At 41.9% G+C, this 22,200-nt stretch overlaps 1 protein-coding gene across 1 annotated transcript in view; it reads left to right on the forward strand.

Moving 5' to 3' along the window:
• NRF1 (nuclear respiratory factor 1) overlaps window positions 1-22,200 on the forward strand; it is a 156,135-nt gene that overhangs the window by 107,330 nt on the left and 26,605 nt on the right. The window contains exons 8-9 of the mRNA XM_017875098.1: window positions 7,801-7,958; window positions 18,222-18,346. Of these exons, the coding sequence (XP_017730587.1) occupies window positions 7,801-7,958; window positions 18,222-18,346 (283 nt within the window). The remainder of the gene's footprint in view (window positions 1-7,800; window positions 7,959-18,221; window positions 18,347-22,200) is intronic.

Below are 22,200 nucleotides of genomic sequence, written 5' to 3' on the forward strand. Positions count from 1 at the left end.
AAGAGCTTTGTTGAACTAGCTGTTGCCGCAAAACTGCCGGGAGAATCCCACTCGTTTGCCGTGGAGACCACAAAAATGGTGGTCCTGGGGGCTGTTTGTGTAAATCACCGGGTATTGTGTGTAATCTTTGCGTGCAACCCGGCTTGGCCATGCCTTCGTGGTGGGAGCCTTCTCCATGCAGGCCCATTTTCCCTCCACTAACTACTACTTGTAGATTCACTTTATAGCGTGCAAAAGCGGAGAAACATCTCTGTCCCCTCTTGCTGAGGGCTACGCTGGTGGCTGATTATATTTCCTCCTAATAGAACAAATTAAAAAACTGAATCCCAAATAAAGCCTGTTGATTGGACAAGGCTTGTCAAAATTTCTATCGCTGGTCTTAGGGAATGTGTGTTGTCAGCCAATCTGTGCGGTGGTCGTGGTTCCGCTTAATTGCACTGCAATGAGAGGATTCAATCCCCATCCCAGACTGTCGGGATCTCTGCAGCTTCCAGAGCTGGCAGGGGCTGGGAGTGCTGCCTAGGTAGGTCCCTGGAGAAGGGAGTGGCAAGAGGATTCGGAGTCGCTGTGTTCGGAGATTGGAGGAAACCTGGACGAAGATGAGAAGGCATCACTTGCCTGTGTCCTAGAAGTAACAAGAAAATTTCCAAAATTGGCAACCGGCGGATGTGCCTCTTCCTTTACCTGCACTGACTGGCATTTTGAGTTATTGAAAGGAGTGACGGAAGAAGAGAACGCAGAATCTTGGACCTGGCTGTCATCCTGGAACAGACCTGGATTTCAGAATTTCTCTTACTGCCCGTTTGCAGGACTCACTTTGTTGCCTTTTTTTCACTGCTCGTTTACATTATGGGGTGAAGAAGCTTGTTGATTGCGGGAGCTAAAGTTACCTCAAAAGAACAAACATCTGAAACCTTTTTTTTAGTATAATTTGAAGTTGCGAAATAATAAAGTACTATATGTGAGAAAAAAAAAAAAAAGATTCATGGATTAGTATGACTCAAACCCAACTGTCAGGAACTTAGAATTTTACATTTGAATGTATAGCATTTGGTATTATACACAATACAAAGGGATTATCCCTTTAGCATTTTATGCTGTGAATCCCGAAGAATTTCATCTTTGGTCTTTATGAGAAAAAAAAATGATGCATTAAAACTGGAACTAAGGGAAGCCTTCTTTGAAGGGATAAATATGTTTGCAAGTCAGTAACATTATTTATTATATTTTAAATACGCCTTTGAAAAGATTTCTTAGGAGAATTCTTCCTTACCAAAATTCAGATAATTATGGGACGTTAATCTAAAGACAGCCAACCTTTATTGATCACTTGGTGGGCTAAACACTCGACCCTATGAAGTGTAAGTTCCATTATCATCTTCACTTCAGAGATGAGAAAACCGAGACGTAACAGAGCTTAGATGATTTGCCCAAAGTCCCAGAGCAGTGTTGAAGCTGGTAATGAATTGAGAAAAACATTACCTAGGCTCTGAGACATTGGTGAAGATTCAACAAGTGAAGGAAAGGGTTTGTTACGTCACCATGAGTGTTTCCCTTGAAGATACTGATGTGGTGTCCTGAAGTTTGAAAAATAGCCAACAGATATCAAAGAGCAGTATCAGAAATAAAGCTAAAAGTGTTATCTCACCCTTGTTGAGAGCCATGGAGCATTTCCTCTTAGAACACCACAAAGTCACTTTCATATGTGCTCCTCAGGAGAGGGGGAGAACTGGCAAAGGCCGCATGGCTGGGAGATGGAGGGAGAGTGCACCACAGGCTTCTTGGCCAGCCTGCATGTGCCAAAACCCTGTATAGCTACAGGTGTGTGGGGTTGATTCACACAGGATCCTTGCCCTCATGGGACTCCAGTCTAGTGGGGAAGAGAGAGAGGCCTATGTGAACGAACTCTAGCCTTGCTGTAAGGGATGCTGCAAAGCGTATGTACCTCCTTTCCACCTAAGGAGCCTGGGAAAGTTTGGGACACTGAAAAACTTGGTTATTGGGTGAGGAAAGGTGAAGGTTGACAGAACACTTACTTTCTAAGTACATAAACATCATTAAAGGATATGGATTAGCAAAGCAAAGAATTTGTCAGGTCCAGAACACTAGAACGAGATGACACTCCTTAAAGTCTGAAAGAGGTGAAAAAGACAGCAAGGGGTAGAGTTAGAAGATGTGTTAGTTTTTGGCTTAGACAAAGTGTTATCAACCCTATCTCTCTACTGAATGTTTCTTGGTACTATTTAAAGAAAGTAACTTTGTTTCCTTCTCTATAAAAATTTTGTTTTTGACACATAATATTTATAACATATTTATGGAGTTGCGTTTCTTTCTTTCTTTCTTTTTTCTGTTTTTTTGAGACGGAATCTCACTCTGTGGCCCAGGCTGGAGTGTAGTGGCATGATCTCACCTCACTGCAACCTTCACCTCCCGAGTTCAAGCGATTCTTCTGCCTCAGCCTCCTGAGTAGCTGGGGCTACAGGCATGCACCACCATGCCCAGCTAATTTTTGTATTTTTAGTAGAGATGGGGTTTCACCATGTTGGCCAAGATGTTCTCAATCTCTTGACCTCGTGATCCGCCTGCCTCAGCCTCCCAAAGTGCTAGGATTACAGGCGTGAGCACCCGGCCAGAGTTGTGTTTCTTAAATACTTCTCTGGGACTAAGTCTATGAAATATACTTTGCTAAATAACATACAAAAGTAATCAACATATTCAAATATTCATAGAAAATATTTTTTAAATCTCAGTTGCATATGTCTGGCTTTTCTGGCACACTAACATCATTGTTAAGCCAGCTATTGTGGAGGTTGCTGAATGACATATATAAAGTTTTTATAGCCTTTTGGTAAATACCTGGATTCAGTCAGATGAAAAAAAAATACTCTTAACTCTTCCTACACTTCCAGTGAAATGAAAATGACATAAAGAGAGGAAGCATAGGTTATGTCAGAAAGTGACATGTTTAGATTATATTGTGTTTCCGTTTGCCGTCTGATTTCTCTTAGATGTTGACATAGTTGTTAGTGTCTTAGCTTTGAACCATAAGAACTGTAATGACTCTAATATTTCTCTGAGGTGGGCTATATAAGGCCACATCAATGCCAGTGTAGACACTGTATCAGGTGACTCAGTAGAAACAGCCTTTTTGCTTAGGTCTTTTCTCCCATGGGGCAGAAAGTATAACAACAAGCAGTGCCTATACTTTTAGAAGTTATGTGGTGATTTTGTTATCCCAGCCTTCCCAGTGAGAGCTCTCACCATTACCACACTGTCTTCAGCGTCCGGTTATTTATGGGAAGGGTCATTTGGGGGCCTGCTGAGCTGAGAATACTCAGTAATCTGAGTAATTACAGAGCAACAAACTCTATAGCCTTAAGCAGTTGAAAATTAATTAGTGACACAGAACAAGTTACATAGACTTGTTTGTTTGTTTGTTTGTTTCTTGACAGAGTCTCACTGTCTCCCAGGCTGGAGTGCAGTGGCGCGATCTCGGCTCACTGCAAGCTCCGCCTCCCGGGTTCCCGCCATTCTCCTGCCTCAGCCTCCCGAGTAGCTGGGACTACAGGCACCCGCCACCAGGCTGGCTAATTTTTTGTATTTTTAGTAGAAACGGGGTTTCACCGTGTTAGCCAAGATGGTCTTGATCTCCTGACCTCGTGATCCACCCGTCTTGGCTTCCCAAAGTGCTGGGATTATAGGCATGAGCCACCGTGCCCGGCCTACATAGATGTTTATAATTGAACAAGGAAAGAAGTTCAAAATAATGTGAAATAAACTATGTTGATTTTAAAATATACAGTTTTTATTTTGATGGCATATTGAAAGACGCAGATGGGTTTGAGAGTCCATTCTGCTGTGTGATAAGACCAGGTATTGGTGATATCAATTGCATTAGGTGTCAGAAAAGTCTAAATTTGAAATAGAATAGTATCTATCGATAATAGTATATATAATTCTATTAGAAGAAGAGAAAGCCAAAGTACAAATACATTAGAGATGTGAATTTTAAACTGAACCATTAATATATATAACAGTTTTGATTTGCATAACTCATTTTAGGTGTATTTTTATGAATGTCAATTTACCTTAAATATGGGCAGACTGAATAACAAGTAGGAAAATACCAATAGTATTTTTCCATCCATCCCTTCAGTAAACACTTTTTGAGCCCTGTGCCAGGTACTGTAGAGACTATAGATAAAAGATAATAAAGACTCCCCTTTCCCTTAAGGTGCACATAGGTAGGTGGTAGAGAAAGGCAAAGAACAATTGCAGTGAGATAAGGGTCTAGTAGCAGCAAGCCCAGGGTGCTGTGGAACAGCAGAGGAGAGGCCCTCATCTGGACTTCAGGGGAATGGAATTGTCTCAGGAAACACTTCCCAGAGGAAGTCCCCGAGCTTAGACTAGAGGGGTAACTAGCCAAACAAAGGAGAGGGATAGGAGTTCTACCCTGTCAAAGGGAGCAACACATTCAGTGCATTAACTTGTGAAAGCGTGGAACAGCCATAGTTTGAAGGGCCTTATGGTAGAGGGCCTCAGAAATGCATAGTAACCAATGAGATATCTTCTGAATATCTTCCCCTCCCAGGGCTTGTGGCCCTTTCTTTGGGGAAGGAAGTGAAACAAGAGCTTAAGTAAACACAGTTTAAGAAAGCGCTGAGACTCAGGAATAGGAAATTCCGAAGAGATGCTGGCACTTGAACTGATTTCTTGATCACCTGCTGTGTTTCTGATTAGAAATCTCTTCTCTGTTTCTCCTCCTCTTTTCTCTTCACTGTTTACTGTCATTCCATGACACGTAATTTAACTTTCTTAAATTATACTGTATATGGCAGCATTCTAATGCTATTTTCACTACAAGTATAGTTGTAACTAAATGTGTCTGTAGTGACTTGCTGCCTTTGGAGTTTGAGGACTTGAGAGAGCCACACTGGACCAAGCTCAGGTGAGAGCAGCAGCATGGGCTGGACTAAAATAGAGGGGCAGATCAGGAAACAGGAAGACCATTGCCTCGCTGTAGGCAACAGCACTGCCCAGCTTCAGTGGATGTTTTGAGTGGAATCATTAGCCACCTAAGAATTGATAGTGCAGCTTGCCTCTTACACTGGCAGTGTTGGCAGTGATGTTCATTGGAGCAATGAGATCAAAGCAACCAACCTTGGAAAACAAGCGCTTTGGAGTTCCTGAGGGGCAACTTTGCAGCTCTAGGATATCTCTGCCTCAGGAGTGATGGGCTCTGAAGGCTTGTTGGCACAATCCACTGCCCATGAGAACTCAGGGCAAACACGAAGGTAGCTCAAAGGAATGTCTCTTTCTCTGGGAGGCTTTTGGCAAACATTCTGAAAAGCATTATCATAATCTAAGTATGGTGATAGAACTAAAGCAGGAAGCATTTAAAGTATCTACCTTCTAAAGCTTGGAGCATTTCCTTTGGGACACAATAACAAGCAGGCACAAGATAACTACTCACTAGGCCCCAGCAATGTGAAGCAGGAATAGCAGGAGCTGCAGTAAGCACTGCTAAGGTCTTGAGTCCCAGGAGTCCAAAGACATATACACCTGAGCTGATGGATCACCTGCCGTACTTCGGAATAGAAACTGCTTTTACTGCCCTTGCTACTTTTCAGTTTTGAGGGTGGATAATTAACCAGTATTTATTGAGCAAAACAGACTGAAGTAACTAGATACAGGTATTCAGAACTAAGTCTCTAAACACAAAGAATTGTACTAAAATCAGTGGTTCTGTACCCCAGACCAGAGGGGACATTTGGCAATATCTGGAGACATTTTTTACTGTCCTGACTTGGGAGGGTGCTATTGGCAACTAGTGGGTAGAAGCCGGGATGCTGCTAACCATCCTGCAACGCACAGGACAGCCCTACAACCAAGGATACCTGGGCCAAAATGTTAGCATGCCAAGACTGCGAGACTCTGTAGAGGCCTAGCAAACCTGGATTCTCATGTACCCTATCACCAGAGAGTATGATTTTTGTTTTTGAGTTTTTTGCTGTGGGCAGTGGGAGAGTCTTCATAACTTCTCCCCTACTGAAAAGAAAGCAGTTTTTGCTACACTTTAAAAAATTAGTTTCTGAGTTTAGCAGTTTCCATCAAAATAAAAATGCAAAGTAAGTTTAATCCATAATTCTACCTCTAAGCATTTACCCTATAAATAGACTCACATGATATACAAAGTATAATAGTATATAAGGCTATTCATCACAGCACTGTTTGTTAATAGCGAAAGACTGTAAACCACCTAAATGTGCATTAAAAGATGACTTGTTAAATAAATTATGATGTTTCTATATAAATCAATGCTTCCCAACACTTTGGGAGGTGGAGGCAAGTGGATCATCTGAGGTCGGGAGTTCAAGACCAGCCTGACTAACATGGAGAAACCCTGTCTCTACTAAAAATACAGAATTAGCTGGGTGTGGTGGCGCATGCCTGTAATCCCAGCTACTCAGGAGGCTGAGGCAGGAGAATCACTTGAACCTGGAAGGCAGAGGTTGTGGTGAGCCGAGATCGCAACACTGCACTCCAGTCTGGGCAACAAGAGCGAAACTCCATCCCAAAAAAAAAAAAAAAAAAATGCAATCCCATGCAGCCATTCTTAAGAATCATGAATCAGTAAAGTAGTTTTATATGTTCCAAAATGGAATCATTTCGGAGATGTACTGTTTGTGAAAAAAGCAAGATACAAAAGATATGTAGAATATGCTGCCATTTTTATTTTAAAGAGGAGGTAGTAGAAAGGGGACATAGGGTGAATGTGTGTGTGTGTGTCTGTATAAATATACTTCCATATAGTGGGAATAGCTCTACAAAGGTACACAAGAAAATAGGTATATTACATGGAAATATTGTATAATGATAAAAAAATAATAAAAGAGAAAGAAAATAGGCACTGTAGTAGACCCTTTGGACAAAGGGTCTAGAGTACTGGTATCATATTCCCTTTGATACAGTTTGAAATTTTGGTATAGTTTGAATTTTTTTTCCTCTCATGGGCTATTTCTAACAACCCAGCCTATATATTTTTAAACTTTATTATGTATTTATTTAAATTGACAAAAAATTGTATATATTTATTTTGCACAATGTGTTGTTTTGAAGTATGTATACATTGGGAGGTAAATTGAGAAACGTATTTAAAAGTGTAGAGTGGGCCAGGCGTGGTGACTCATGCCTGTAATCCCAGCACTTTGGGAGACTGAGGCAGGTGGATCACCTAAGGTCAGGAGTTTGAGACCAGCCTGGCCAACATGGTGAAACCCTGTCTCTACTAAAAATACAAAAATTAGCCAGAGGTGGTGGCACACACCTATAGTCCCAGCTACTTGGGAACCTGAGGCAGGAGAATCGCTCAACCTGGGAGGTGGAGGTTGCAGTGAGCCAAGATTGTGCCATTGCACTCCAGCTTGGGCAACAGAGGGAGACTCCCTCTCAAAAAACAAAAAAGGTACAGTGGAAGGTCTTGCTTTCTGTCTCCCATCCAACTTGTTTCCAGCTCCTCTCAACCCCACACATACAATCCAGAGAATATATTCAGTGGCTTTTGTGTGTCCTTCCAGAATTTCTTTATGACAAATGCAAGAAAATTCAGGTATATATTCTAATACCCCCTTTTTTACACAAAAGGTAGCATGCTTAAAACTCTGTTCTGTACATTGCAGGTCATGTTAATTTTAAAGAGTATGTGTATTTAGCCAAAAAGTAGCAATTATTAGAAAAATTACTTTTAAAATTATACTTTTGTGGCTTTGTTTTTTTACTATCTTGTCCTTTCTGCCTCAGGTGGAACAAAATTGGGCCACGTTACAGGGAGGTGAGATGACCATCCAGACGACGCAAGCATCAGAGGCCACCCAGGCGGTGGCATCATTGGCAGAGGCCGCAGTGGCAGCTTCTCAGGAGATGCAGCAGGGAGCTACAGTCACCATGGCGCTTAACAGGTGGTGGCAAGAGTCCGGGAATAAATGAGGATCACAAATCTGTCCCTGCAGATATGGGTGGAGGCCTCTTAAAGAGAAATATATCTCAGTTTGCCACAGTTGGCAGTAGGAACTTAACACTTTTGGCCCATATGATATTGTAGTTTGGCCTATAATAGGTCAGCCCTTACCAAGAAAAATTAAACTTCTTTCCTTCAGGTGTGCTTAGGAAAGGTGATGTGAAATGGAATCCTCCAGTAAAAGGTAGTTTCTAAAACTCAATGTATTGTTTCCTGCTTAGTTCCTTCTACTGGCTGTTGATGGAAAGATCATCTCCGCATCATTCTTCACTCCTGCCGCCACCCAGCCCCAACAACCAGTGCAGCCTTTCTGACTTCCAGCCCAAGACTGCTGGTCAAGCCTTCCCATTTATCCTATTCTGTGTCCATTAAGCAGAAGCAGCAAGGCTTGAGTGCTTCATGTTTTCAAGGAATACAGAACAAATTAAAGGCTTCAGAGTAATTGTCCTTTTGCCCTACAAAAGAAAGTGCATTTTTGGGGGGGTATTAATCCATGTTTAAGCAGCAAGTGGCTGATTTTACTTGCTTTTGAGAAAAATGTGTTGCCCTTGCTTATCAGTGAGCTCAAGATAAATAAGTTTTGGATTATTGGGGGAAATAATGAACTTTTTTCTTCAGGTGTGTTAGGTAGGGTGCTGCCGAATGGGATGCTCCAAGAGGTGGTTTCTGAAACTCGATTGTATTGTTCTCTGCCTGGTTCCTTCTACTGGTTGTTGACAGGGAAAATCAGCTTCATATCATTCTCCCTCTTCTTCATTCCTCGTGCAATTTTATTTTTAATGGACTCAGGCATTTAAATTAATGGTCAAGAGTGTGAGCCTTGATGCCAGACTACTTCGGTTTGAAGCCCAGCTCTGTCACTTATGAGCTGTTTGGCATCAAGCAGTTCATTTGAACTCTCAGTAGCCAGGCTCTCCTATTCTGTAAAATGGGAGTGATAACAGTACATTCTTCTAGAGGTGTTAGGAGAACTGAGTTACTCCATGTGAAATCCTTAGGTCAGTGTCTTGTACGCAGTAAGGGCTGCTATTCTCATCCATAGCAGCTCTCAGTCCTTGATAGTCACTGAACTCTTGCGACATGCCAGCTCTACTGGGTAAGGCTGTAAATAGAGAATAGAGTGCTCTAGCATATACTCTGCCCTCAAAGAAATCATACTCTTATTGGGGAGACTGATTTAAGTAACACTTAGCAAACAGTATTACTTAGAGTATAACTCACTGTTGAATTGTATGGTAAAGACTATGAACATTGTAGAAATTCAGAGGAGGGGGATCACCTCCCCTAAATATAAAATCAGTGAAAGTTTAGATTGATTATGATAGATACTAGAGAGCTAAGATGGATTTGTGTATGGTTCACTATATGAGGTTGTATGGTATGGTGGCTGAGAGCAGGGTTCCAACGTCACATATTCGGGTTTGAATCCTGGCTCCACCACACACTAGCCATTTGATCCTGAGAAACATAACCTCTGAGCTTTGTTTTCCCCATTGTTATAATGAGGATAATACTTATCATACAGAATCATGTATATGAGATAATATAGATAAAATTCTTATCGCAGTGTCCAATCCAGAGTTAGCACTTCAAGAATTATTATCATTTAAGTTATATTTTAAGAACTGTCTATTCTGATTTGATTATAGTGAGAGGAGATTAGAAGATCAGTTAGGAAGAGGCACTCCAGCACACCTTGTTAAGGTCTTGGAAAGTAAAGTCGTAAGAATGGAGGTAAAGTGATTCTTTTTTTTTTTTTTTTTTGAAACAGAGTTTTGCTCTTGTTGCCCAGGCTGAAGTGCAATGGCATGATCTCGGCTCACTGCAACCTCTGCCTCCCAGGTTCAAGCGATTCTCCTGCCTCAGCTTCCCAAGTAGCCAGGATTACAGGCGTCTGCCACCATGCCCAGCTAATTTTGTACTTTTAGTACAGACAGGGTTTCTCCATGTTGGTCAGGCTGGTCTCGAACTCCTGACCTCAGGTGATCCACCCACCTCAGCCTCCCAAAGTGCCGGGATTACAGGCATGAGCCACCACGCCCAGCCTAAGTGATTCATTTTAAAGAAGTATGGCCAGAGATTAGTGGTTGATTAGGAATAGGAAACTGAAACACACAGACACACACACACACACACACACACACACACACACACACACACACAACACGTCTTCTCAGAGTTACCCAGTTAGTCCCTGGGTAACATTTTTTTCAGCCTATTGAGCCATGTTGCTCATGTTGCTCTTCATTTCTTTTTTTCCCCCACTCACGTGTATACCCACCATGTTGCTTTTCAGTAACATGAAAGTCTTATTTGGTTCCTTACACTTGGCTCAATTCTACCCCTGTCTTTGAGAGAAACACCCAGATAAACTTCCTGAAAGGCATGGCCAAGTGACTCTCCCACCCTTTAGTCCAGTAACAGCCCCCATCCCCCACCCGACTGTAGCATGGGGCCTAACAGGCCCTCATTAAAGACCAGCAAAACTTGATTTCATTGAGACTTGCAGCCAACACCTTGGATATTCCAGTGAAGTGTGTGTGTCCTGGGAACTCTGTACATAGTGGAAAATATGAGGCACATTTGGGCTCCCTTTGTTGTAAGGACCAGGGCTTATTTCTAAAGGCAAGAGGGTATGGTATCCCCTGAGGGCTTGTTAACAAACTCAGATGCAGCTGAGGTGGCTACAGTGTTTACTCCAAAGGAAGGAGAATGTGTTCACTGTGGCATAGAGGAGGAATAAAGAGATGTTGACATATCTTTGCAATCAGGTAGTTTGCTACCCCAATGAGTGTTAGGGGTTGGTGTATTACAGCTTCTGCTGGGGATGATGAAACCAAGCCTGGCAGCAGAGACTAGACTATAGCAGACTATTAGGGGAACATCAGGGCTTTCTGAACCGAAGAGAGGTAACCCATGGTCTAATGTCTTAGTCAGGAGGGTTGGATATAAGACACAAGCCCTTAACATTCACTTCCTTGTGGACGAGATGCAGTAGAATCATTTAGTCCCTACACTCTGAGCCTCTCCACATAATTTGCTGTTGGAAGTCATCTCAGTGAGAAATACACAGAGAAATCTGGTCTTTGTTCCTATGATGACAAAGCAGTTTCATAATCTGCCCTCTTGCAGCCTGTCTGTGTTTCGGGTGCAGATAAAACAAGCATGGTTCTCTTATAACCAGCTGCACCTCTGCTGCAATGTAAACAGCAGATGTGGGCGCAGGGTGAGAAGGGAGAGGAAGCTACGTGCAATGGCAGGTTGGGGAATAAGGAGGCAGAGGGGCTCCTTCATCTTTTACAGGGTACAATGGAATCAGGACATTTGCAGGACAGACTTGTTTCTCAACCATGCTGTTGAGAGAATTTCATACTGCAAGTCACAAGGGCCCAGGGCTCCACAGCCTTTAGCCCACCCTGGCTTTCTAACAACCCAAAGTGGGTATGGAGAAATTGTCCTTTAAAAACTATGTTAATTTTCGTTTTCAAAATAAAGAATAAATCAGCACTTTTGGAAAGGAGGTGGGAAGGGAATCAAAGTGAACAAATGAGCAGAACATCACAGCTTTAAAACAATGTGTGTGTGTGTGTATGTGTGTGTATATACATACATACATATATAATAGCATTATATATATGATAGCTTATATATATAAGCTATTTAGCCTGAACAACCAGAGAGGAAAGGAAGTGGTATCACCATTTACTTGTGATGCAGTGATTAATTTGAATTTTCAGTTCTTTGGTTAAGCTGTCCTGGACTTGTAGTTCCTCTTAAACATGTCCTTCTACAAACCCATTTCCTGAATATGGCCAGTATAGTCCTTGCATGTAGGATGATGATTTGGCTTTGTAGACTTACTCTACGTTTCTAAAGTAGTGGAAACTTACTTGATAGTATATTGTCAACCCTGAGACAGTATTTATTGTGTGTCTACTGTGTGCAGGGCTGTGACTCAGTGCTATGGGGAAATACTTAGATTAATTCCTCTTCTCAAGGAATTTTAGAATTTGTCCTTCTTTTGTTGAGAAGATTTTGCTTTTAAAAGTCATATTTTGAAAGAAAATTTGATCTTAGTCTTTAAGATGAAAATATTATTGACTTAAAATTAGACATATTATTAAAATAAAATGGGGCTTTAATATGTGGAGTGATATTTGTCCAATAAAATGGGATGGAAAACTTAGATCAGAAATCTTCTCTGGAATAGAGGTCAGCGATGGTACAACTGCTTTTCTTTCCTATAGGTAAAGATTAGACACTTACAGATAAAAGGTTGATAGAAACCTCTTATTTGTAGCTTTGGTTTTGAAATGACTTTTGTCTAAAAATTGTAAAGTGGTCTTTTTATAAATTTTTTTACAAATTTTTGTAAAATTACAAAATTTTTGTTTAAAAATTTGTAAAGTCTTTTTAATCCCTATTCACCTTTTTAGGTGAACATAATATTTTTCTAGGCTGGGCGTGGTGGCTCATGCCTGTAATCCCAGCACCTTGGGAGGCCGAGGCAGGTGAATCACCTGAGGTCAGGAGTTTGAGACCAGCCTCAACATGGAGAAACCCCATCTCTACTAAAAGTACAAAATTAGGCGGGCGTGGTGGTGCACGCCTGTAATCCCAGCTACTCAGGAGGCTGAGTCAGGAGAATTGCTTGAACCCAGGAAGCGGAGGTTGCAGTGAGCCGAGATCATGCCATTGCACTCCAGCCTGGGCAACAGGAGCGAAACTCTGTCTCAAAAAAAAAAAAAAAATCTTTCTAGCAGTTTAGTTGGGTCGTTTCCCATAAAGTTGAGTGTAAAAGGTTAGAGTCGCTCTGGAAATGATAGCCCTGCTTACCACAGGCATCATTGTTGTCTTCATGCCCCATGTAAAGACCCTAACTGGGGGTTGAATAATTAATCGTACTGACCTGTCAACCTGTCACCCCCATTGCATTGGACTCCTCATCCCTGGCATTCCAGATTATTTTAGGTTGTTGCTGGTTTCCAGCTTTTCTTCTACCATACCATATTTGAGAAAGAAGTTAAAGAAAATAACTTCAAGTTTTTAGGGCTTCAAGTCAAATGAAAGGAGTGTGATCAGTTGCAGGTACACTTTAATGTCAACGCTTGGAGAGCTGCCCTCTCCTTTTGCTGTCCATGAAACTCATTCTGCCAGAGTGTGTTCAGGATGTACAGGAGTGGCAGGATGTCATCTTGATGGTCATAAAGATGAGATCATTGTAAACTGTAGGAAGAATTATAGGAAATAAGCAGTCACTGAGGTGGCCTATAAACAAAGATCCTAATTCCATATAAACAATTCTTATTTACAGTTTTCTTCTTCAGACTCTCACACAGCTTTTTCCAAAGAATATACTTTCCTACTTTCCATAAAGTCTCAGGTCACAGTGTAAATATTTGTATCATTAATCATTGACAGGTGGATGCTATAAAATTGGCTGATCATATATTTATTTATTCTTTTTACTTTTTTTCTCCAATATAGGTAATTAATAAAATTTCCCGGCTGGGTACGGTGGCTCATGCCTGTAATCCCAGCACTTTGGGAGGCCGAGGCGGGCGGATCACCTGAGGTCGGGAGTTCAAGACCAGCCCGGCCAACATGGAGAAACCCCGTCTCTACTAAAAATACAAAATTAGCTGGGCATGGTGGCGGGTGCCTGTAATCCCAGCTACTTGGGAGGCTGAGGCAGGAGAATCACTTGAACCTGGGAGGCAGAGGTGGTGGTGAGCCAAGATTGCGCCATTGCACTCCAGCCTGGGCAACAAGAGCGAAACTCCATCTCAAAAAAAAAAAAATTCCCAGTGGTTGGTAGTAGTGTTTATTAACATAAATTTCTTAACAAAATATTAAAAATTAAGGGCCTACGTACTAAAATTTATGAAAGTCTCTCTAATAAATACTTAAAAGCACTTTAAAATTAAATTCTACCATGAAAAATGTAAAGAACAGCCTTAGTAGTAATTCCAGATCAAGGGTCCCCTGCTGAAAAGACAGTCCTTTCCCTATTGAATGGTGTTGGCACCCTTGTCAGAAACTATGTGACCATATAGGTGAAGGTTTATTTCTAAGCTCTCAATTCTATTCCACTGGTCTATATGTTTGTCTTTATGCCAGTACCATACTGTTTTGATTACTACAGCTTTGTGTTAAGTTTTTAAATCAGAAATGTGAGTGGTGGTGCTAGGAAAACTGGATATCTGCATTCAAAAGAATGAAGTTAAGCCGGGCGCGGTGGCTCAAGCCTGTAATCCCAGCACTTTGGGAGGCCGAGACGGGCGGATCACGAGGTCAGGAGATTGAGACCATCCTGGCTAACACGGTGAAACCCCGTCTCTACTAAAACTACAAAAAACTAGCCGGGCGAGGTGGCGGCGCCTGTAGTCCCAGCTACCTGGGAGGCTGAGGCAGGAGAATGGCGTGAACCCGGGAGGCGGAGCTTGCAGAGAGCTGAGATCCGTCCACAGCACTCCAGCCTGGGTGACAGAGCGAGACTCCGTCTCAAAAAAAAAAAAAAAAAAAAAGAATGAAGTTGGACCTTTACCTAACCCCGTGTATAAAAATTAACTCAAAGTGGTTCCATGACCTACAACTATAAAACTCTTTGAAGAAAACATGGGGCAAAACTTCATGACATTGGATTTGCCAGTAATTTCTTGGATATCACAAAGGAAAAATAGACAAATTGGACTTTACAAAAATGTTTTAAATTTGTACATCAAAAGACTATCAATAGAGCAAAAAGGCAAGCCACAGAATGGAAGAAAATATTTGCAAATCATATCTGATAAGGGATTGATATCCAGAATATATAGGGAATATCTAAAACTCAACAACAACAAAAACTCTATTCAAAAATGGGCAAAGGTCTCGAATAGACATTTCTTCTAAGAAGATAAGCAGATGGCCAATAAGCACAGGAAAAGATATGCAACATCACTAATCAAAACTACAATGAGATACCACCTCATACCCATTAAGATGGTCACGATCCAAAAAACAGAAAATAACAAGTGTTGGTGAGGATTTGGAGAAATTGGAACCCTTGTGCACTATTGGTAGGAATGTAAAATGATACAGTCACTGTGGAAAGCAGTATGATAATTCCTCAAAAAATTAAAAATGGGACTACCATATGTTGCAGCAAATCCACTTCTGGGTATATATCCCAAAGAATTGAAAGCAGGATCTCAGAGAAATATTTGTATGCCCATGTTCACGGCAGCATTATTCACAATAGCTGAAACATGGGAGCAACCCAGGTGATCATCGACAGATGAATGGATACACAAAATGTGGTATATACACACAATGGAATATTATTCAGCCTTTAAAAGGAAGGAAATTCTGACAAATGCTATGATATGGATGAACCTTGAGAACATTCTGCCAAGTGAAATAAGCTAGACACAAAAGGACAAATACTGTGTGGTTGTATTTATGTGAGATAGAGCAGTAAAAATCATAGAGACAAAAAACTCAAAAGTGGATCTAAGACCTAAAACTATCAAACTCTTAGAAGAAAACATGGGGCAAAATGTAATGACATTGGATTTGCCAATGATTTCTTAGATATGACAACAAAGGCACACACACCTATAGTTCCAGCTGTTAACGTCAGGAGGCTAAAGCAGGATTGCTTGAGCCTGGGAATTCGAGACCAGCCTGGGCAGCATAGCGAGACCCCGTCTCTAAAAAATAAAAACAAAAATGAAAAAATAATTGAGGCAGAAAGTAGAATGGTGGTTGCCAGGGGCTAGGGAGATGGTAGAATAGGAAGTTTAATGGTCCAGAGTTCCAGTTTTACAAGATGAAGAGAGTTGTAGAGATGAATTATGGTGATGACTGCACAGCATTTTGAGTGTATTTAACTCCCTGAACAGCACACTTTAGTGTTAAGAATGTAAATTTTATGTTATGTGAATTTTACCACAACAAAATAGTTTTTAAAACTGTACAGTACAATCCTAATTATTATCTTATCTTTTTTTTTGTTTTGAGACAGAGTTTCACTCTTGTTGACCAGGCTAGAGTGCAGTGGTGCGATATCAGCTCACTTCAGTCTCCGCCTCCTAGGTTCAAGCGATTCTCCTGCCTCAGCCTCCCGAGTAGCTGGGATTATAGGCATGCGCTACCACGCCTGGCTAATTTTGTATTTTTAGTAGGGACAGGGTTTCTCCATGTTGGCCAGGCTGGTCTCGAACTCCTGACTTCAGGTGATCCGCCTGCCTCGGCCTCCCAAAGAGCTGGGATTACAGGCGTGAGCCACTGCGCCTGGCCTTATCTTATCTTTTTAAAGTTGTATTTAAGATTAGTAGGAAATAATTATGATATTTTAAATTTTCTTTTATACTTAATAGAGTTTGCTCAAACTTTCTATAAAAGCAAGTATATTGCTTTTATTATCAGAAAAAGATAACTGTTTAAAACAGTCATAAAATTAAAAGCAAGACAAATTAGTAAGAAGAGGAAACTTTTCTATTTAATGAGACTTTTCTGGCCATTCGGTTTCTTTTCCTGCTTCCTAAAATCCTTACAGGCCGGGCGCGGTGGCTCAAGCCTGTAATCCCAGCACTTTGGGAGGCCGAGACGGGCGGATCACGAGGTCAGGAGATCGAGACCATCCTGGCTAACACCGTGAAACCCCGTCTCTACTAAAATACAAAAAAAAAACTAGCCAGGCGAGGTGGCGGCGCCTGTAGTCCCAGCTACTCGGGAGGCTGAGGCAGGAGAATGGCGTGAACCCGGGAGGCGGAGCTTGCAGTGAGCTGAGATCTGGCCACTGCACTCCAGCCTGGGTGACAGAGCGAGACTCCGTCTCAAAAAAAAAAAAAAAAAAAAATCCTTACAGTGACTAAGAAGTCTTCTGCAGGGGAATTACTGTATCTGTTGTCTTACTTGTGTGCTGACTGTCTTAGGTTAAGGAGACAGTATTGAGTTTGGTACATGTTGCTTTGCCCACGGTCCTAACATGTTTACCCCAATTAGTCCCTGTCCCCTCACCCACCTCCACTTACGGCTTGTGGTTACAAGACCACTGCCATGTTACAGCAAAGCCTGCAGTTTCAGAGCAAAGCTGACTCAACTGGCTTATTTGTCCACTTCTGCTAAACTAAATGGCACCACCATCTCTATTCTATGCCCACTGGAATTCGATAGTCCCTCAGTAACTGCAAATTGACACCTGATACTTTACCAGAAGGGATAATGAATTTGCTTGTTTTTTCACATTTTTACCTCTCTGAAATTTGGATGGCAAATTATAATCTTACAATTGTCAGGAATTTTTCTTCCTTACTGGCCCATAAAATAATAGTATGTCTTACAGTTTGTAGCATCATAGAATCAAGAAAAATGGGTATTTATGCACATAGTAAAAGCATGTAGTAAGGAAGGAAAGAAAAATGAGACACATTGCTAAAATAGTACTTGCTATATACAAATGATTAATGTCTTCCTATTCTACAGAGCATTTGTGCAATATAGGGAGGTTTATTATTTTGTTGTGTTTATAGAGGCAAACTATGTATACAGTTTGGACTTGTAGTGATAATTTTAAATTTTAAGTCTTTGTTTTAGCCGTGCCTGCATATACAGTGAGTCAAAGGGTAGAGTTGGACTCTTCAGGATATTAAATCAGCCATTAATTTGTATTTGAAAAGCATGACTATAAATCAAATTATTATTTAATATTAATTGAAGAGTGAGTCCAGGTTGCTGCTGACTCCTCATATTATCATTCATCCTTGGCTATAAAAGGACAGTCTCAGATGGTCTGCCTTGTGTTACTGTAAGGAGAAAAGAGAAAAGGAAAACCTTGTGATTGACAACCAAAATGGCTTTTGCATTGTGAGTATGGATCAGAGCTTCCACTATGGCTTGCAAGCACTCAACTGATATTGATAAGGAAGAAACTGATAATGAGTGCCTTCTGTCGTCAAACACCGAGGTTCAAAGAAACTCTCACCATTAGCTTTATAGCTGTGTAAGACTTCAGATTTCTCTAGCCATTAATATTATTTCAGAATTACTCCTGGCTTTATCTGTTAGCACTGTTAACACGTATTTGCTGTTAGGATCACAACCATGGAGTCAGTAGAGAGACCCAAGGAAAGCGTTGAAAGGATGGTTTGTCTTGGCTGCAGTGCTGTTCCTCTATTCATCTTACACATCCCCCTCTCTCCTGTTCCTGTGCCCGCAGCGAAGCTGCCGCCCATGCTGTCGCCACCCTGGCTGAGGCCACCTTACAAGGTGGGGGACAGATCGTCTTGTCTGGGGAAACCGCAGCAGCCGTCGGAGCACTTACTGGAGTCCAAGATGCTAATGGTAAGAGAGCATAAATATTTTATTAAATTTCTTCCCTGTTTCCACTTAAACCTTCCTGACATGCCTGGCAACAAACCCTTCAGAAAGAGTTTGAGCTTCGATTTTTTTTCTTCATTGGCAGGCATTTCATGCCTAGGAATATTCTAGGAGCTTGTGATTCCTTTCACTAGCAGGAGACATGGGGGTTCCTGAAGGAAAATGCCATGATAATTGCTACCTAATTGAATTGTTACTTAAAAAATAATTATCTTGTTGTGACAAGACTTGCTGAGAGGCATCTTAAAATTTGCTGTGAGCCCCATTTTGTCTTTTACTCTCTCATCGGATAGGGTAGATCAGTGTCCTTTACTGTAGCAGAGACTCTCATGGGCAGGACCATCGTGGAAGGTTCTGACTACATCAAGAAAGGCGCCATCGTCTCACCTGTGCTCAGAGTCAGGCAGCAGGCTGTGATGCCGGTGCCTCTCTGGTTGGCACTGTGTTTCTGCTTCCTGTTATATGTAGCCTCACCAAGGACCTCTGGATTTAGCCAATTACATGCCCCTATCCTGCGCTTCTTCCCCAGCTCTTTGACTTCCTGGACATTGGTGAATATCTTGAATAAACAAAAGGGATAAAATTCATAGAAATATGGTGGCAAAAATATACAACTTCAGCCCAGCTCTTTGGGTCCACATTGGTAAGGAGTCAGTTGGCAAGACTTAAGCTGCCCAAGAAAGTGCCTCAGAAGTCTGAGTCAAAGAGGAGGGCCAGATCTGTTCTGTGAGACCCTATGTGATGGTTACATTTTTAAATAATATATAATTAAGCAGGACAAATTAAATACCCCCATGGCTTTGGGGAAATTCTTGCTTTAAAGTCCTGGAATGGGGCTGGGCACGGTGGCTCATGCCTACTAATCCCAGCACTTTGGAAAGCCAAAGTGGGTGGATCACCTGAGGTCAGGAGTTCAAGACCGGCCTGGCCAACATGGCAAAACCCTGTCCGTGGTGGTGTGCGAGGCTGAGGCAAGAAAATTGCTTGAACCCTAGAGGCAGAGCTTGCAGTGACCTGAGATTGCACCACTGCACTCCAGCCTGGGTGACAGAATGAGACTCCGTCTCAGAAAAAAGAAACAACAAATCCTGGAATGAGGATAGATAAATAACATACTTTCATCATTTAGGCAGAAGGTTCCTTGATGTCATTAGTGGCAGAAGGAAAAGTTCCTGGCACTTTGTTTATGGTAGGTCCCGAAGAACTGAATTATCTATTAGTTGGAAAAGTCTCTGAAGAAAGACATAGTGCTGTGTCCTCCTTTGGAATAGGAAGAAACAAAGTACCTTTGTCCCCCCAGAGAAGAATAACATAGGAAATGCAAAGAGCCATCGTGGCTTCTGATAATCATTTTCCAAAGATGCCAAACAAATTCAATTCTAAAACTATAGCCTACTTTTTCTGTAGGGCAAGAGGCTTTCGTGAACTTACCTAAATCTAGACAGAGTTGATCTCAGCCAGAATGCTGCAGGACAAAGGACATCTTACAGCCACACATGTTCAGGATGAAATGGACCATGGTTGGAATTAAGGAAAACCTCTGTTTCTAGCTAGAACCCTACTTCTATTTTTTTTTTTTTTACCTTTTTCTATTCCTCATCAGAGTCCTAAGCCACCCTGAGCAAAGGGTAGGATATCTGGCTATGTGGTATTCATGTGAAGTGTGATTGCTCTTATTCACTATGGAACTGCTAAAAATAACTTCCCATGTGGGTTCGGTAGGAAACTTTATTATCCATTCTAATCGACTTGACCTGTCTGGGAGAGAACAGACTGCTTTATAGTTCTGGCTTCTTCCCAGCATCACCTTTTCAGATGGATGAGTTTATAGGTAAGTCCAAGAACCCTCTGGCTCTTGGCCAAGTAGAACCGTTCAGCCATACGATAAAGCTGAACCGCACCCGCTACTATTGATTACTGGAAGCTGCCTCTTTTCAGTAGCATTGGGTTGTGTGAATCATTTGGTGTGATTTCATGTTGTTGGCTACATTTGTGATCTGGGAAAATTCTGGTTCATGTCCTAAAAGCCACTAGTTCCCCCAAAGCAGGCCATCCTCACTCTGTGACTGCCAGTACTTGCTGAACTCAGGCCTTGAGAGTTGGAAGTTCTCTCTTTCTCAATGCAGCATTTCTGTATCAAATCAGACTCTTGAGTTGTGCTGTATCCCAGCAGTTTTAGGCAAAGGCCAATCATTTCATCTGCCCTTGGGAATCCAAAGAATGAATCTTATATTGGATATGATCCAAGAAACTTTGATAATCCTCCTATCTTCTAACATTTTTGTCCACAGTGCTATAGTATTTACTTTGGGATTGGAACCAGATTTTTCCCTCTTAATCAGCAATTTTGATATCTGGCTAGACTTTTAAAGGTTCTCTTTTTCATCATTCTTTTGGATTGTGTCCTGTTGCCAGAGTTTGTCGCTTTTTTTTTTTTTTTTTTTTTTTTTTGAGACAGAGTCTTGCTCTGTCACCTGGGCTGGAGTGCAGTGGCACAATCTCAGCTCATTGCAACTTCCGCTTCCCGGAAGTTCCAATGATTCTCGTGCCTCAGCCTCCTGAGTAGCTGTGATTACAGACGTGCCACACCACGCCCAGATAATTTTTGTTTTTAATAGAGATGGGCCATGACTGGTCTTGAACTCTGGCCTCAGGTGATCCACCCACCTCAGCCTCCCCAAGTACTGGGAATACAGGCGTGAGCCACTGTGCCCAGCCTATGTTTGTCACTTCTGGGCAGACAAGCTTATAGTATCTGCCAGTAGGTCACTTTTTTTTTAATCTTTTTTCTTTTTTTAATGTAAATGGGGCCTCTCCATATTGCTCTGGCTGGTCTTGAACTCTTAGGCTCGAGCAATCCTCCCACTTCGGCCTCCCAAAGTGCCGAGATTATAGGTATGAGCCACCACACCCCAGCCAAGCCAAGTTTTTTAATCAGAAAGAGTTTATTATCAGGAAGAACCAGATGATAGCAGAACAAGGTACTGTTTGTTGACATAGAACTAACTTGGAAACAGATACTACTTAGGGGAAAACATGTATCCCGTATTTCAGAGTATGGTTTAAATCAAAATTGGAATAGCAGATGACTCTTCTGAGAGCAATTTGGATATTGTTCAGTCCTGAAGTAGAAAGAGTTCATGGGATGGAACTAGCAGGGATAGAGGACCACCGCATGTGGAGTCTGATGAAGTCCACAACGAATGAGAAGTGGCGGGGGCGGGTGAGGTTATGAAGCAATATCCTAGGGGATGGTGTTTTTCAAGTTAGAGACAATGACCCATAGGCCAGCCACAGTAGCTCACGCCTGGTAATCCTGGCGCTTTGGGAGGCCGAGGTGGGAGGATTACTTGAGTCCAGGAGTCCAAGACCAGCCTGAGCAACATAGTAAGACCCCATCTCTACAAAAAAATTTTTAAAATTAGCCAGGAGTGGTGGTGCACACCTGTAGTCCCAGCTACCTGGGGGCCTTGAGTCCCAGCTACTTGAGGTGGGAGGATTGCTAGGGCCCAGGAAGTCAAAGCTGCAGTGAGCCATGATCATACCACTGCACTCCAGTCTGGGTGAGAGATCGAGACCCTGTCTCAAAATAAATAAATAAATAAATAAAAGAAAGAGCCAGGCTCAGTGGCTTACACCTGTAATCTCACTACTTTGGGAGGCCAAAGTGGGTGGATGACCTGAGATCAGGAGTTTGAGACCAGCCTGACCAACATGGTGAAACCCCGTTTCTACTAAAATACAAAAAATTAGACAGGTGTGGTGGCAACACCTGTAATCCCAGTTACTCGGGAGGCTGAAGCACGAGATTCGCTTGA

Source organism: Rhinopithecus bieti, unplaced genomic scaffold, assembly GCF_001698545.2.
Source record: "Rhinopithecus bieti isolate Rb0 unplaced genomic scaffold, ASM169854v2 scaffold_8783, whole genome shotgun sequence".
NCBI classification, from domain to species: Eukaryota; Metazoa; Chordata; class Mammalia; order Primates; family Cercopithecidae; genus Rhinopithecus; species Rhinopithecus bieti.